At 50.4% G+C, this 17349-nt stretch overlaps 1 protein-coding gene across 1 annotated transcript; it reads left to right on the plus strand.

The window, feature by feature from the left end:
* The first annotated feature begins 7671 nt into the window (after positions 1–7671).
* Positions 7672–12077, plus strand: GPX4 (glutathione peroxidase 4). The gene is made up of 7 exons (XM_074978538.1): positions 7672–7824; positions 8549–8643; positions 9097–9241; positions 9954–10105; positions 10488–10512; positions 11170–11229; positions 11793–12077. The coding sequence occupies exons 1-7, from the start codon at positions 7750–7752 to the stop codon at positions 11823–11825; spliced, it is 585 nt and encodes a 194-aa protein (XP_074834639.1). The 5' UTR covers positions 7672–7749; the 3' UTR covers positions 11826–12077.
* The last annotated feature ends 5272 nt before the right edge of the window (positions 12078–17349 follow it).

Here is a 17349-nt window from a genome sequence, read left to right on the forward strand (position 1 = left end):
GGTCTTTAGGAACAAAGGCTTCTGGGAGATGTAGTTTACCCCAACAGATATAAGCCTGCTGCTGACACCTGCAGGGGACTTGCAGCTTTGCAGGCAGTGTCTGTTGGGACCAGGACCCTACAGGTCAGGCCATTTGCACCTGTGTTCCCCCTCCAGGCTCCAGCAAGGTCATGACTGGTCACCAAACACGATCCCTTGTTACATACAGTGTTCCCTCTAATTTTCTCCATCCGTGAGCAGAATAAATTTTGTTTCGTGCACCCAGGCGCATGCTGCTGGCTGTGGGAGCTCTGCTAATCAGCTGGGCAGCACCTGAATCCCTGCTGAGCAGCTGCCCAAAAGCTCAGATTACAGGTAACACTGGTTACATCCCTGTGAAACTGGGGTTAATTACACTGGGGTTTAACATCACTGTGAAACATATGTATCAACACCACAGTAAATAACAAAACCATCAGCATTAATGGTGTCCTCAGGTATTAGGGTTTGAAGTTTATATCTGAAGGGAGCAGATACAGGTCTGCACGGAGCATGAACACAAATGCACCAGGGCTGGCCAGGGACAAAAGGACTGCAGAGTACACATGTGGTAAACAGACCTATTAAACGCACAACACAGGTGAGGAATTTACACAGCCTAGGCAGCAGCCATAGGAAAGAGAGGCTTATTTACATGAAAGGTAAATAAAGGTGGCAGAAGATCACCATGTAGCAAGATGACCACTTGACAACCTCCATGGGGGCTGGAGGTGGCACTCCAGGAAGCCTTCCTGCCTCTTGAAGCAGGTCAACAAACTCGGACACTTTTCAAAGATTTACTGGGCTACAAAGAGAGGGACAGAGAACTGCAGGGACTAAAGAGGCCCGAGCTCTTGAGAACACAGAAAGACGGGTCCTTCCGCCAGGGGATGGAAGTCTCCGTAAATTGATTGGAGCAGAAAAACCTGCATAGTGTAGATTTCAACTGGCAGAAACAGAATTTTAGTCTGTGAAACGTAGTCCTACATTTATTTGCTTGTAGCCGTTTCTTACTCTAACCTTCACACTTGAAAAAAGCCTGCCCCCTTTTGTTAATGAACTAGCTTGCCATTTAACCTAAGCTGGGTCAGCGCTGTGTTTGAATTGAAGCAATAGGTTAGCGAGATATGCTGTGCATTTTGTCTCTCCAGAGGAGCAAGTTAACATCTGAATGAGTCTGGAAAGTGCTGTAAACATCAGGACCTGTAGTTTTGGGATCAGCATGGCCTAAGGTAACTGCGTGATCGAAACAAGAGTGGCACGGTTGTGTTGTCAACCAACTGCTGGAGGAGGGCACTGAACCAGAGCTACGAAGCACACATTTGCGCGCATGCTTGCCAGCTGGCTGTCAGTGTCCACGCTGTGAGCTATAGCAGCAGAGCATCTAAAGACTTCCATGGTAACTGGGAAGGTGATGGCACAACCTCACACTGGTCTGAACTGTCCCCCAGAATGTGACAGACTATGTTCCTGCAATGTGATTAGTTGTATCAAATTACATCATCGTAAGGGTACAGCCTGTTTGTGCAGGACCCAAAGAACATGAGAAACAGCCACACTGGATCAGACCAAATGTCCACCTAGCCCAGTGTCCTGTCTTCTGACAGAGGCCAATTCCAGATGTCCCAGAGGGAGTGAACAGAACAGGGAATCATCAAACTGATCCCTCTCCCATCATCCACTTCCAGCCTCTGACAAAGAAAGGTGAGGGACACCGTCCCTGCCCATTCTGCCTAACAGCCATTGATGGACCTAATCTCCATGAATGTATCTTGTTCTTTTTTGAACCCTGATAAATCTCTGGTCTTCACAACATCCTCTGGCAAGGAGTTGCACAGGACAACCGTGCGCTGTGTGAAGAAAAACTTCCTTTTGTTAGTTTTAAACCTTCTACCCATTCATTTCATTGGGTGCCTCCTATTGCTTACGGTACGGGAACAAGTCCGTATCTTTTCCTTATCCACTTTTTATCACACCAGTCATGATTTTATAAACCTTTTTAAAGCTCCCAGGAACTGCTCTGAAATTGGGATGAACCATCCTAAACCTTCTCCCCCTTCGCACCAATCATAAGGCACATTTTTCCCCACCGGCCTTCTCTAACACAAACACAGAGCAGCACAGACATTTACAAGCAATACAGTCAAAAACCTGCATTGTACTGCCCACAATTCTCCCCTGGGAGAGGAGGAAAAGCGAGAGAATTAACCATGTGCAGCACACATTAACTGCATCATTAAAACATGCCTGAACAGGGCTCAGATACTACAGTGATATGGGGTGGATATAAGAGCTGGTACAGCACAGAATTGAAAGGCATAGTTATGGATAGCACAAATGATTTCCTCTCACTCACTGGTGAGTGATTTACAAGCTAAACCCAAACATACCTACATTGTGTGTGGCCAGTTTAACTTGGGAAAGGGTACCTCTGCCTAGTTTTACAAGCACCGGTTGCTTGGGATTGATGATAGCTTTGAGCGTCTCAGCTATTGGTGTTTGATCAAAGCACCGTAACATGCTAAAAGCCAAGCTTGCAATTTCTCACATGGCTCATAGCAAAAGCCCCTTTGATGGGGGATTTTATGCAAGTTTGAGATTTAAGTGCAATTGGCACAAACAGAAATGGGACGCTCAACCAACATCCTGTGCTGTTGAGGTTCTTTTCTGTCCTCTCATTCCAGAATCCAAAGCTAACCTCCAGCCACCCTCCCTCCCCATAATGCACTAGAAAATAGTCAACCCATCAATAAGATCTGCCCCCACCTTGGTTTTCCAGCTTGCCTTATCCTTTCATCTGCCAGCTGCAGAATCCTTTTTTGTCCTACTTTCTGCCTGGCTCTCAGCCAATATCCTGTGATAGCAGATCAGTGTACAGAAAGATATGACCAGAAATTATCCATTTTCCCATCCACCCCTCTACTCTTTCTAATTCACAATACCATCCTTTGGTTCCCTTTAATTTTTTCCATCCATGGGAGGAATAGATTTTGTTATGTGCGACAAGACATACATGGATGTGCACCACCCATAGAAATGCATGCTGCCCATTGAGGGTGGCTGTGGGCACTCATCAGCTGGATGGTGCCCAAATCTCTCCTGGGCAGCCACACAAGCACTCATCTTAGAGGGAACCCTCCTCCATCCTAGTAGTAATCACAGAACCATAGGGATGTCCAGCTGGAACCTTGAGAAGTCACCACATCCAGCTGCCTCTGCTGTGGCAGGACCAAGACCAACCCGGACAGGTGCTAGTCCCACCTCTTTTTCAAATCCCCCAGTGACAGGGATTCCACTACCTCCCTTGGAAGCCTAGAGCACAGCTTAACTGACCTTATCCTGGGAGAGATTTTCCCTAAACTCCAAATGAAATCTGCCTTGCTGCAGACTAAGCACCTTATTGCGTGTTCTGCATCCACCAGCCATGGAAAATATTTGATTAACTTCCTCCTCATACCAGTCCCAAACATCTTTGAAGACTGCTGCCATTTCCCCACTGCCCTCGTTTCTCAAGACTTTACGAGCGCATCCCCATTTTATAGATGTGCATTTGATCTTTTCTTCCCAAGCGAAGTAGTTTGCACTTACTCATAGGTTTAAACATCAGACAGGACCATCAGGATTGTCTAGCCGCTTGCACGCTGTAGGCCACACACCCTGACCCACTCCTGAAACAGACCCCTAATCTCTGGCTGAGTTACTGAAGTCCTTCAATCGTGGTTTAAAGCAGGAGTGGGGAACATTTGTGGGGATCAAGGGCCACTGGCCAACGGAAAAATCAGATGGGGACCACAGGCAAGTGAGAAGCAACAAAAAAAGAAGAAAAACCTCCTCACTGGTAGGGCCTCCAAATGGAAGCAAAACAAACAAACAAAAAAAGACACTCATGCACCCAAGATTCAGGGCTTCTCCCCAGGGCTGGATTAACTCTTCCAGGGAAACAGGGTTAGTAGATTTTGTGCCCCCCCACCCCCCCCGCCAAGCGTAGGGATGCAGCCAATATGAAGGGTTCTGTGTGCAGGAGGGGGCTGGTCACAGGTGTGCAGGGTCCAGGGGAGACGCAGGGGGGCTGACAGACTTTTTGGAGGGGACAGGACCATGGGAAGGGAAGGGCCAGGCCAGCGCTAGGGACGATTCCCCACCCCATCAGCAGGCCAGGCAGGAGGTAAGGAGCAGGAGTGGACTGGGGGTGAGAGGGCAGAGTCTGGGGAGGGAAGGAGGTTCAGGAGCGGGGTAGGGGCGAGGGGGTGCAGGATCTGGACAGGAGAGAGGAAGCAGAAGGCAGGAGATTGGGGCACCTACCTGGCCCAGCTCCAGGGGGGAGTGCAGGTGCTTTGTGCTGCCGTATACTTGGAAGTACCCCCCCCCCACTGCTGCCATTGGCCACTAGTCCCAGCCTGTGGGAGTAATGGGGGGTGGAGCCTACAAACTAGCGCTTCTCTGTGCTTCCATTACCCCAGCCAAGGGAGGAGGGGGAACAGCAGGGCCCAGAACGGCGGGATGGGGGGAGAAGAGGTGGGCTGACACACCTGTGGGGTCCCTGGGCAACGGGGGGCAAGGCTCCATACTGGCAGAAGGGGTGGAGCTGGGCACAGACATCCCTTAGAGCCTCTTGGCGCAGCCTACACGGTGCTCCTGCACAGATTTAAAGGGCCCAGGACTCCCTTTTGAATTGCTAGGCCTTGGAGCAACTGCCTCCTTTGCCCCCCGTTGGTGGACTTGGCATAGAGCTGCCTCCCCACCCTCCACCAGGTAGAGCTAGTCACACAGGGGCTTTCACGCCAGCTTTCCCGTAGCTTCTCCCCGCAGTGGGAGCTGGTGCTCACCATCCAGCTGCACGGAGTATGGGGGACGTGGGGCTGAGGCTTGGAGACTGGCCATGGGGCTGGAGTACCAGCACCAGCTCACCCTGCTGCAGGGAGGGAAGCACTGAACCTCACTGTAGGTCAGATCGAGACAGCCCAGTGACCACATTTTCCTGACAGGCCATAGTGCCCCATCTCTGGTTTAAAGACTTGTCTTTATTGATTTTCTTCTCGTAGGTTTTATCCCATTCTCCCATTTGTCCAGGTTTTTTGAATGTTAATCCCATCCTCCAAAATGCTTGCACCCCATGTTCAGGTGATTTTGTTATTAGACACCACCCCTTACTGACTGTATTTGTCTTTGTGAGTTGAATTGTATTAGAAATCCTGCTGTGTCAGTTCAGGTCTTCCATATGACAAGCCCACACATAAGCAATTGTGTAAGAAGGAACCAGGCTGTTTTTCTTCACAGCTTTTTCCTCTTCTTAGCAATTTCCTAGAAAATTCAGGCACGAGGTAACTGCAGCTGGAATTTGAGCAAAGTTAATTTCACTCTGAATGACCCTTATTCCATAAAAATATTCCAATCTGCTTTTAATAACACTGCTTCCTGCAACAGTTACTTAATAACAGGGGTTGGAAGCTGCTCTTGGAAGGTTCTTACCACAAATCACCCTCTCGCCTTTAAGATTGTTTCTTCACATCGGATTTCTGTGCTATTTAAATCTCTGGGCTGCACAGGGTTTGTCTGTGGGCTGAAGTTACGAAGAAGGTAATTTTCCACACCACTCCCAGTTTCTTTCTTCTTTTATGGGATCAGGGTGTGAGTTTATTTCAGGATAGAGTTAACATTTTTTAAAAGAAAGGTAGCTGAGTTAGTCTGTACCTTCAAAAACAACAAGAAGTCCTGTGGTACCTTATAGACTAACAGATATTGTGGAGCATAAGCTTTCGTGGGCAAAGACCCAGTTTGTCAGATGCATGAGTGGGAGGTTTTCAGAGGAAGGTTTAAAGAGGGGTCTCAGTCAAGGGGAGGGCCAAAGTTGACAAGGTTGGTTCAGTCAGGGAGGATGTGGCCCATTACCAGTAGTTAATGTGGAGGTGTGAATGTCAAGAGCAGAGAAACCACTTGTGTAATGGGCCAACCACTCCCAGTCTCTGTTCAGTCCTGGGCTGATGGACTCAAATTTGCAAATGAATTGCAGCTCTGAAGTCAACAACACTATCGGGGGCTCTTTCATCTGCACATCTACTAATATACATGCCATCATGTACCAACAACGCCCCACTGCAATTTACATTGGCCACACTGGACAATCTCTACATAAAAGAATACATGGACATGAATCTGACATCAGGAATGGCAACATACAGAATCCTGTAGGAGAACACTTCCATCTCCCTCAACGCTTGGGCTGTGTCTACACGTGCCACTTCTTCTGAACACCTCATGACCGTGACTCCTCCGGAAGCAGTGGCATGCGTAGACACCGCCTCAGTAACAGATTTAAAAGTAGCTGTCCTACAACAAAAACACTTAAAAAATAAGCTCCAGAGACAGACGGAGTCCCAGCTGACTTGACTAACATCACACAGGAGAGCACAGGGCTGAAGCTTGAACCCAGCTCTCCGGGATCCTGCTCCAGTGCCGTAACAAAGGGCCAGCCACTTTCTCGTCCTGGGCAGCACAGACCACTTGGCGGTTCTAGCACCTAGGGCCTATTGCAGCTGCGTCTTGGGAGCGTCGTGCCAGTCCGAGCTGATCCCTGGCTATGCCTCGCTGTTATTCCTCGTCGTGTGCCAAGCCCACGCCGGGCACTGCACGGAGGCGAGCGTTGCGCTCAGCAGCCGACGGGCTACGGAGAACTCAGACCTTCCACCATCGCCCAGGGCAATGGGAGCTAGGAGAGCCCCCTGCTAATTACTAATGCTCTGCCTGGCGCTTTACCCAGGACCCTCTCCCAGCCACAGCGCCCTGCGCTCTCACCAGCACCCCCCACCCTGGGCCAAGCTACGCCCCAGGCGTCTCCTTGCCCCTCGGGACTTTCCCCTGGTGGGGTGCGCCATGGGCTGTTCCGTCCTGGGTCTCCCCCTCCCCCTGAGCCTGAGGCACTCTGGGATGTTCTGCCCCTTGGTTCCCCCCCCAGCCTGGGGCACTCTGGGCGGTTCCACCGTGGGTCACCCCCACCCTCTGAGCCTGGGGCACTGTGGGCTGTTCCATCCCGGGTCTCCCCCTCCCTCTGAGCCTCGGGCACCTTGTGCTGTTCCACCCTGGGTCCCCCCTCCCTCTGAGCCTGGGGCACCTTGGGCTGTTCCACCCTGGGTCTCCCCCTCCCTCTGAGCCTGAGGCACTCTGGGATGTTCTGCCCCTTGGTTCCCCCCACAGCCTGGGGCACTCTGGGCGGTTCCACCCTGGGTCACCCCCACCCTCTGAGCCCGGGGCACTGTGGGCTGTTCCATCCCGGGTCTCCCCCTCCCTCTGAGCCTCGGGCACCTTGTGCTGTTCCACCCTGGGTCTGCCCTCCCTCTGAGCCTGGGGCACCTTGGGCTGTTCCACCCTGGGTCTCCCCCTCCCTCTGAGACTGGGGCAATTTGCAGTTCCCCACCCTCTGAGTCCCAGGTGTTCTACCCTCCTTCTCCCCCTCCCGCATAGCGTGGTGCACACTGAGCTGTTCTCTCAAACGTTCCCCTCTCCCCCTGCCTGCGACAAACGGCTCCACAAGCGCGAGACAGCCCCGCCCCTCCTCCGCTTGGTTGCGCTCACGTGACCAATCGCCTCGCGGGGGGGGCGGCAAGGTAGGCGGTTTTCTGTTGACGGCCGCTGATTGGCCGGCGGGGGCGGGGGGCCCGTCGTCGATTGGCGGCGCAGGCGGAGGGCGGGCGAGAGCTGGGCGGGCCGGCGAGGCGGGCCCGAGGCGCCGTTGCCATGACTTGGGGCCGCCTGGGCACACGGGTGCTGCTGTGCGGAGTGCTCGGGGCGCGGGGTCCGACGCGGAGCATGGTGAGTGCGGGCCGGGCCCGGTTCCGCTTCCCTCGGGCGGGCCCCACCATCGAGTCGGCCCCGCGGCGCAGCCGGGCCTGAGGGGCGGCCGGCGAGCCCCGCCCCCACCCTCTCCCTCAGAGGAGCCCCGTGTTCCGCCCGCTGTGGGGCGGGGCTGCATCCCGGAGCGACCCCCCCCCCCCCAGCCCCGCGGGGCCGTCTCGCGCCTCTGCCGCGGGAGCCGCAGTGCGGGAGCGGCTGTTGCTGAGTCACGCTCGCGAGCCGCCCACTGCCCCCCCTCCCCCACAGCCGCCCGTGACCCTTCCGCCGCCGGGCTCAGCGCTGGGCTCGGCCAGCCGCCTGGGGTGTGCTGGGGGGCGGGCTGAGTTCTGTGCACCCCCAGTAGCACCACGCTCCCTCTGCACCCGCGGGACACATCCCGCCCCACCCCCCGATCTCTCGGGGGCAGCCGCCCGAGTGCTGCGCTTGCAGGGGAGGCCGGGCACGGAAGTGGGGTGTCCTGTGCGGCCCCAGCTGGGCGGACTTCCAAGTTTGGGAGGAGTAGCTGGGGGCCTTTGCTAGCAGCCGGGTGGCAGCGAGGAAGAGGCAGTGAAGGTTGCGTTGGTCAGGAATGTGGCTGCCCGCTGGCCCCACGGGGTGCTGGGCATCTTGCTTATGGGCCCGAAGAGGGAGGATGGGGTGACTTCGTTGGAAAACTTGACCTTGATTCCTGGCTGTCCCCCAGTGTGCCCAGGTGGATGACTGGCAGTCTGCCAAATCAATCTATGAATTCCATGCGAAGGACATAGATGGCAGTGATATATCCCTGGAAAAGTACAGGTGAGTGGTGAGGAACCTGGGTGCTGGGAACTTGGCTGACTTGGCCAAGTGCCCAATGCATAAGCACTGGGGCTAGCCTGTAAATAGGTTATTAATACTTCAGCCTTCTCCAACCTAGAAAGAAAAAATCTTGTTCACTCTTCCAGCCCAGGTGAGGTTGCTGGTGTGAGAGCAGCACATACATGTCTTGGGGAGGATGGGTGCCCAAAAAGGCAACTGAATTAAGCAGGGGCATCTTGAGTCCTGAGGGATAGGCACAGCCTGATTCTGGGTGGGGTTCAGAAGCTCTGTGGTTTGCATTTGATGTGAATGAGGCTGGAAAGTGCATGGTTGCAGCCAACAGGGAAGAAAAACAATGGTTGTGATGTAAGTAGGGTCATTCAGTGCAGATCGATCTCTGCAGTAGATCAAATCTTACCCTTCTGTGGTAACTATCTCCTGCTTCTTTCCCAGGGGGTTAGTCTGCATCATTGTGAATGTAGCATCCAAATGAGGAAAAACTGACGTAAACTACACTCAGCTTGTTGATATGTACGCCCGATACGCTGAGAAGGGTTTACGCATTTTGGGCTTCCCCTGCAACCAGTTTGGAAACCAGGTAGGTGGCACCTCTGCCTTCTTGAACCCTGCCCCTACGAAAAGGGAGTTCCTCTGGGGCTTTCCTCCAAGAGCTCTGGAAAAGCTGCTCTTTTCTTCCTAGCAAAGGGGATTAGCTCGGCAGTACTAGAGATTGAAGGATCCCTGTACTTGACATGGGCCCACCAGGTATCCCAGTGCATAGAGCCTGTGAATACTGCCATCAGATGAACAACTTAATGACACAGCCCTCTTGGCATAGGAGTGGGATTGCTGTTCAGTCTTTGGCTTGGTCACTCCTTGACATATCTGATGATGACTTTGATGTCTGTGCTTGACTATTGGCACCAACTGGGGCCAATGCACCCAGTCTTGCTGAGCTCCTCTGGGCTCTACCCAGTTCTCAGCTGGGTTACCTGAGGCACAAGGAGGTGGTTGGTGGCTCAGTGTGCTTGAACATGAAATCAGCTCTGCCAGGTGATCAGGTGTTCTTAAGTAACTATGCTTCCTCTGAGCAGTGTCCAAGCAACGAGTGGGGTAGTCCTAGAAGCAGTTAGCTCATGCATCCTTTGTCACCTAGCATTGTCTGACTTCCTTCCCTCTGTGTACATGCATTCTGCCCTTAGAATGTGAGTCTGTAACTGATTAGTCCAAATGGAGGGGATGTTGGGTAGTCACAGCCTAATTATGGAAGACAACTTGCTTCACAGACAACCCTTCTCTTTCATTCTTAGGAGCCTGGGACTGATGCTCAGATCAAAGAGTTTGCTGCAGGTTATGGGGTGAAGTTTGATATGTATAGTAAGATAGAAGTCAATGGAAACAATTCCCATCCTCTCTGGAAATGGATGAAAAATCAGCCCAAGGGAAAAGGCTTGATGGGAAAGTGAGTGCAAACCTGGAGCATCAACAGAGGTGGATGGAAGCCATAGTATTAGAGCAAGAGCCTGGCTGCATCAGCCCCATTGGGGTGGGGAATAACATCAATCTTGAATGAAACCAAAAGAGGAGACTTAAGCCCACACCACAGCATGGCAGCAGGAGATTATTGGGCAGTGGGGATATGCACTGGCATGGAGAGGAAGGGGCTGTGGGGTGGAGGGATTGGAAAGGTACATGGGCACACAGCAGCCCCTGGCTTGGGCCTGTGGACCTGTTGGAAGTAGTAGGAGAGCCAGTTTTTGGGTTAGGTTTGGGGCTGTGGTGGGTGGACGGGTGCTCCTGTCAGTCTAGGGATTGCCATCTCACTGGTGTTTTCTCCTTCCTAGCGCAATAAAATGGAACTTCACAAAGGTAGGACTCTGCTCTTCTCACCAGGGTTTTAGCCTCTGAAAGGGTGTGCCCACTTGTACTGTAAGATCCCAGGAGCTAAGCAAGGGTGGGGTAGGGAAGCTCAAAGGAACATTAACAGCTGTTGCAAGAGGTGGGGAGGTAAGATTAGTGCTGTTGCACAGGTACAAACTCATTGCCTTGCAGCTCTGAGATATAGATCCAAGGCCCTGATCTCACATGTGGGTCCTAGATCAAACCCCTCTAAGCGACCAATGTTCTGGCCAGACTCTGCTTAGCTACTTAGGTCGTATCCCTCTGAACAAGAGTGCAATACCTCAGTCTTCACTTAGCGCACCCAAGTGCTGGCGAGGCAGGACTTGACTCAGGTTGGAGGGGGCTGCATTTCAAAAGCTGGGGATGTCGTCATCCTCCCCTCAGTCCCAGGAGGAAGCTGCAGTTCTTTTCCCTGACTGGAGGCAAGAGCCTTGTTTACCAGATGCCCATAAAGCTGCTTCTCCAGCCCTGGCTCCTCTGCTGCTCAAGGCAGTTAACCACAATAGCAGAACCTGGCCTTGAAACTCATCTGTAGTGTTCGGCATGTGACCCAAGCATTGGATTCCAGTTGGGCAGAGCATCGTGTGGGTCCAGGGTTATTCATGCTCGTCTCTAATTTCACAGTTCCTCATTAACAAGGAGGGCCAGGTGGTGAAGAGATACGGTCCAATGGAAGATCCAGTTGTAAGTCAGCCTCTCTCCTTTGTGTCATAAAGCCAAACCCCTGGGGCTAGCCTGTCCGGAACTGCACAGCCAAGCTGTGTGTCACAAAGCGCAGATTTAATAGTGGGCCTGAACTTGGCGGAGGAAGGGAAGGAAGATGCTTTTCCAGTAGCTTCTGGTACTGCCCTTGCTGTTAGTTATGTACCAAAACTTGGGTAATGCAGCATCAGGACGCCAGGCTGGTGAGAACCCAGGACCTTAGCCACAAATGCCCTATGTCTTCACTGCAGAGAAAACAGCTGCTGGGTTTTGTTCCACTCTGCAGGCTAGTAGTGAAGCTGCCCTGGCAGCCTCCAGTGGTTGGGAGGTACCTCTGCTGGAATGTAATGCAGAGGGATGAAAATGGGCTGGGTGGGATTTGCGTACCTAGGAAGTGGCATCCACAGCTGGTAGTGATGTTACACAGGAGGTGTTTCTAGTCAGTGGTTTAGAGCTCTGGACCCAGCAGGCAGGGGATAGTTATCCTTTAAGACAGTGTGGGGCTTTCCACAGGCCAACAGTTTCCTTTCTCCTTTTCTCTGCAGGTGATTGAGAAGGACCTGCCCTCTTTCCTGTAGACCTGTTCACTTAGACATGATGATTCCTTCTGCCTAGCAACAGCTTTCACCTGTTCCCTGTGGAGTCTTCCCACCCAGCTCCAATGACGGCCTGCCTTCAAGCCAGCCTGCTGGTGAGGCAGACCTGAAAGTTTGGCGTGCATCTGCGGGAAGAAGGCTTCACTAGGCTGGTGGTTGTTGCTGGGCAGGTTCCCTAGTCCTGAGGTTGGGCACTTTCAATTTTGATGCAATAAAAGTTTATGCTGAAGTTGATACATGTCTTGTCTGTCTGATGCAGAATCAGAAGTTTTTATGGGGATTCTTCCAAGTAGTTGTAATCTCTGGGAGAGGGTGTCCTGTGGAGTGCAAGAAAAAGGGGTGGTTGTACTGGCCACTGAGCAAAAAAGCAGTCCTGTAGCACTTCTAACACTAACTATGATTTATTAGGTGACGAGCTTTTGTGGGACAGTCCCACTTCAGATGTGGAAAATTACAATAAATAACAGAACTAACTGAGAAATAAACTAATCAGTTTAGATGGGATGGTGGGGAGGGAGAGTTTCTGCAAGTGTCTGTTAAGTGGGCTGCTTGGGATCACTACAACTATCAAAGGTTGGGAAGCTTCCCTTGTAATGTGTAAGATGATTGATATTTGAGCCCAAGGGGAAAAGTGCCAAACTTGAGAATGAACTTCAGTTCTGATATCTCCCTTTGTAATGTGGTGTTAATATATTTGTTTTAGAATGCAGACTTAAGTTTTGAAGGCTGTGACCTTGGCAGGTTTATTGTATTCAGATTCCTAATGTCTGACTTGTGCTCATTCTTTGGCAAAGTGGTTGTCAAGTTTGTCTGAGCAGTGGGGTCAGACAGCAACTGGCTGCTGGGGGGAGTTGGAAACAGGCAAGTTGGGACCTGAGAAACTAACATAACTCTAGGAAACACTTCTGCCCAAGCCTCTGCTAAATGTGAATTTATGTAATGCCGGCTCTGGGCAGCCAGCAGCTGGGTCTGAGAGGGATAATCCTCAGTAATACCAGTAGGAATTAAGCAGTAAATGCCTAGTCTTTCCCTAGAGCTATTTTTAATCTTCACCCAGGCCAAAGCTGCATCACTTGCCAGTTCAGTTACAGTAGAAGGTGACTAGCCTGCAGGGCTCCTCCCTGCTAGATGTTGCAGCTGGGAAGGAGAGGCTGCAGCCTTGAGCAGCCATGCCTAACTGTGTGTGTGAATTCAGTTGTAAGCATTAGCTCAGGTGCTCTGAGCCACAGCTCTGTTGCTGGTAGGATTTTTACCACTGTGAATGTAGTCACTTGCATAGGTGTTTAACATGACTCTTTAACTAACCTAGATCTTCAGTGCAGAAGAGCATTCTCCCTGGGCTGCAGAAGCCTGTCTCTGGGGAGTTAAGTGAAAAAGTAGCCAGAAAGTTTATTGGGCAAATGGGGTTTGTTTATAAATTCAACTGTATGCTCACACACAGCTCAAAGAAATCTTCCCAGCCTGTCTAGAGGCCAACTGCAGCACCTCCTTTCAAGAAAGCTTCCTGTATCCCCTAGAGTGCTGTACCCTGGTAGGAGGAGGGCAGGGAGGAGAGGTTAAAGTCACCTGGCTATGTGCCTTTTTCCCTGTTGAAACACAAACTTTGGGAGACAGACTGAAGACCCACATTGCCCCAGCCTGCACCTCAATTGTCAAAGCATGCGGTGAGCCAGGGTGTGTCAGTTAATGGGATGCTGTGCTGCACTCGGTCTGGTCTGGCTATGGTCTGAAGAAGTGGGTCTGTCCCATGAAAGCTCACCTAATAAACTATTTTGCTAGTCTTTAAAGTGCTACTTGACTGCTTTTTGTTTTGATAGTGTATAGACTAGCACGGCTTCCTCTCTGTCCCTAATAAATGAGTAAGAGGCATGCATACACTGTGCATCACCAGCACCCCCCTGAATCTGCACTGGCCTAAAATTGTATTGTAAAATGTCTGCAGAATGAGGGGGGGGAGCTAAAGATTCTGAGAATAGAAGGCACCATTGTGATCAGACCTCATGTGTAACATAGGCCAGAGTACATCTGAGTAATTCCAAGAGCAGGTCTTTTAGAGACACTGCAGCTACTTCTGCACTAGCCCCTTCTTTTCGAAAGGGGCATGGTAATGAGTGAGGTCAGAAGATGCTAATGAGATGCTGCCATAAATATTTTGGTTTTGGGAATAAGGGGCTTTTGAAGGCTGGGGGGTCCTTTTGAAAGGCCCCCCCATCTACACAGGTGGTGCATGATTCAAAAGTGGCACTTTCAGATTGTTATGGGTGTCATTATGCTAATGTGGCACTGCATCTTCCAACCTCACTCATTATCCTGCCCCTTTCAAAAAGAAGGGGCTAGTGTAGATGTAGCTTGCTTGTTTGGACCAAAAAACTATCAAGTGATTATGGAGCCACTGCTGTAGTTAAAATGTAGTGCTTTAGCATTGGTTTAAGAATAAGTTCTGTATTACAATTTGCTCATAAGTTCTGTTTCATTGGGTCAGCCACCCTTGCTTCTTGTCTCTATTGCAAACTTATAAGGCTCTCTTGTTAAGCCTTCAGTAATTACAATCCTTGGTATAAAGCAACGAAGAGTCCTGTGGCACCTTATAGACTAACGGAAAAGTTTTGAGCATGAGCTTTCGTGTGCACAGACTGACTTCATCTGATGAAGTGAGTCTGTGCTCACAAAAGCTCATGCTCAAAACTTTTGTTAGTTTATAAGGTGCCACAGGACCCTTCATTGCTGTTACAGATCCAGACTAACATAGCTACCCCTCTGATACTTGAATCCTTGGTATGAAATTCTCTGGAAAGTTGCTTATGTGAGTGAAGAACGTGTACATTCTTTTGGATAAATCAGGGAAAGGATAAGCATGAAACCCATCAAGCTGATCTGACAAACAGGGAGCTAATCAAACATCTATTGTGCTTGAGGCTGAATGAATTAGCAGAATTTGGGAGTGTCTGTGTGAAACACTCCCAAAGGCAAGATGACATCCCAAGGTAACAATGGGATGCCTGGCAATAACCACTTAAGGATAATTGTGGGGAAACCCCCCTGTTAACACAAGTTAAGCACCAAGGATTGCAGCATGACACTGCAAAATCCATAAACTTGTAAGGGAATTTAACAAGCTCTCAGGGTTCAGTCCTGCAAGCACTTTGGAACTTCAGATCATGATGGACAGAACCCAGCTCCTCATTCATGTTCAGTCTAATTGGCCACAAGCTTGACTTGAGCTGCAACCGATTAACTACAATAAGACCTGCAGGACCTGTGTGTAAATGCATATGCTGCTTTTCATGTATCTTCCTTAAATGCAACCTATTGCCTTTTCACCTGAAAAAGAGCATATGTACATCTTACAACACCAGAACTTTTTGGTAAAGTGTTTGTGGTTCATTACTGATAAATTAACTTATTTCCAGTCTAACTTTGAGCAGCATCAGCTGCCAGCCCTTCTCTTTGTTAGGCAAAATAGAGGATGTGTCTTCCATTTGCCATCAGAAGATTTCTAATCAAAGAACTGGAAGGGCCTGTCAGAGGTCATCCAGTCCAGTCCCCTGCCCTCATGGCAGGACCAAGAACCCTCTATGCCATGACAGGTGTTTGTATCACCTGCTCTTAAATATCTCTAATGATAGAGAGTCTACAACCTTCCTAGGTAACTTATTCCAGTGTTTAACCATCCTGACCCCTTTTTTCCAATGTCCAACCTAAACCTTCCATGCTGCAATTTAAATCCAGTGCTGCTTCTATTATCAGAGGGTAATAAGATTTTTTTTCCCTCCTCCTTCTTAACCACCTTTTAGGTACCTGAAAGCTGTTGTGGCCCTTCTGTCTTTTTTTCCAGACTAAACAAGCCTAGTTCTTTCAATCTTCTATCATAGATCACATTTTTCTAGACGTTTAATTGTTGTTGCTCTTCTCAATCTTTAATCTCAAATCTTGTAAGCATTTGCATGGTTCTCTGATCAACATCCCTGAGTTGTAAGACACCAGATCTGGACACAGGATCCTAGGCAGCAACCACACCAGCACCTAATACAGAGGTAAAATAACCTCTGCTCATACGTGAGATTCCTCCATTTATGCAGCCTAGGATCAGAGTAGCTCTTTTGGACAGTGAGTTCACCACTACAGCAACCTCCTATTACGGGACAAGCCCCTGGCTAAGGAAGTGGGATGTGTTGTGAGTTACTAGAGAGTTCAACTTGTTTCCCTTTTGGTGAGAGTTACATGGTCTCTTAAGACCTGGAGCCAGAGAGGAAGGAATGGTAAAGAGATGACAAGATACTAACTATCCTACAGCATGAGATATACCCAGAAGCAGCTCACTGACCTTGAAAAATGTATGTGAATAAGCAACTGCTGTATAAATACCAGTCCCAGCACCAGAGTTGTCTTGGCTAGCTGGGAGGAGTACAGGCACATAAAATCTAAAGCAGCTGGGATCTGGTCTCAGCAGTAAATGGCTAGAGGATGTCACTGCAGGGGCTCTTTGCAAACCAGCTGGTTTGCAGTGTTTCCCTTTCATACAGCTTAGTGGTTTAGAAAGAGGACAGTGACAGGTAAGCGAGTCTTCAGCTTAAAGAAGCTGAAGTGCAGCTAAACATGGCAGCAAGCACCCTCTTTCAAACAAATCAGCTCAGTTTGCAAACCTACAAGAAAAGGATTTAACTGCTCCTTGGATCAGCATGGCCAGCTGTGTCAAGTCTGGTTCTTCATGGGGAACCTGCCCTCTCAATTGTCACTCTTGCTTCTCTAGAGTGCTTCTGCAAACTGTAGTGAAAAGCATCCACCTTTCACCCCCCACAGCTAGTGCTGGCAGGGACTTGGAGCAGCACGGCTGTGTAAGGAGGGCCCCATCTGCCCCTAGGATCTGGCTAAGAGGGAGACAGTAGCATTCCCTATAAAATGAGTGCTCAGGCAGCTGCCCAGGAGAGAGTCAGGTGCCACCCAGCTGGTTAGCAGCACGTCCACAGCTGCCAGCCTTTTTCTGTTGGAGGCACATATCTGCAAGTGTCTTGGTGCATGTAACAAAATGTATTCCATGGAAAAAATTAGAGGGAACCTAGGAAGACAGCAGCCACTAGAAGACAGCTCCAACTCAGATCCCTGCTGCTTCTATTGGCTCAGTGGTCAGGGATTCCTTGCCCTGTTCCAGCAGGTTTGGGTTCTGTGGGGATTTCCTTGCCTTGAGCTCTACTTGTCTGACTGCTGAAGTGAGACTGAACCAGATCCCAGGAGATGACCACGCCACAAAAATTGACACAAGTGGCGTAGACAGACAGAGAGGCTGCTGAGTGAATAAGGTATAGCCAGCAAAGGGTGCTGCCAGCTGTGCTCCCTCTCAGGCCCAAAAGAAGCAGGGATGCTTGTGCTACCAGCATAGGCACTGTTGGCTTTCCTGGCTGATAAGAGTTGCCTCCCAAACAAGTTAGTGGGAGAAAGGGAGCACGCTTGCATTCGTCTCCCTGCTGGGCCAGGGCAACTGCGATTGAGCAGGGCTGGTACACTAGAG

The sequence above is a fragment of the Carettochelys insculpta genome, chromosome 27, assembly GCF_033958435.1.
Source record: "Carettochelys insculpta isolate YL-2023 chromosome 27, ASM3395843v1, whole genome shotgun sequence".
NCBI classification, from domain to species: domain Eukaryota; kingdom Metazoa; phylum Chordata; order Testudines; family Carettochelyidae; genus Carettochelys; species Carettochelys insculpta.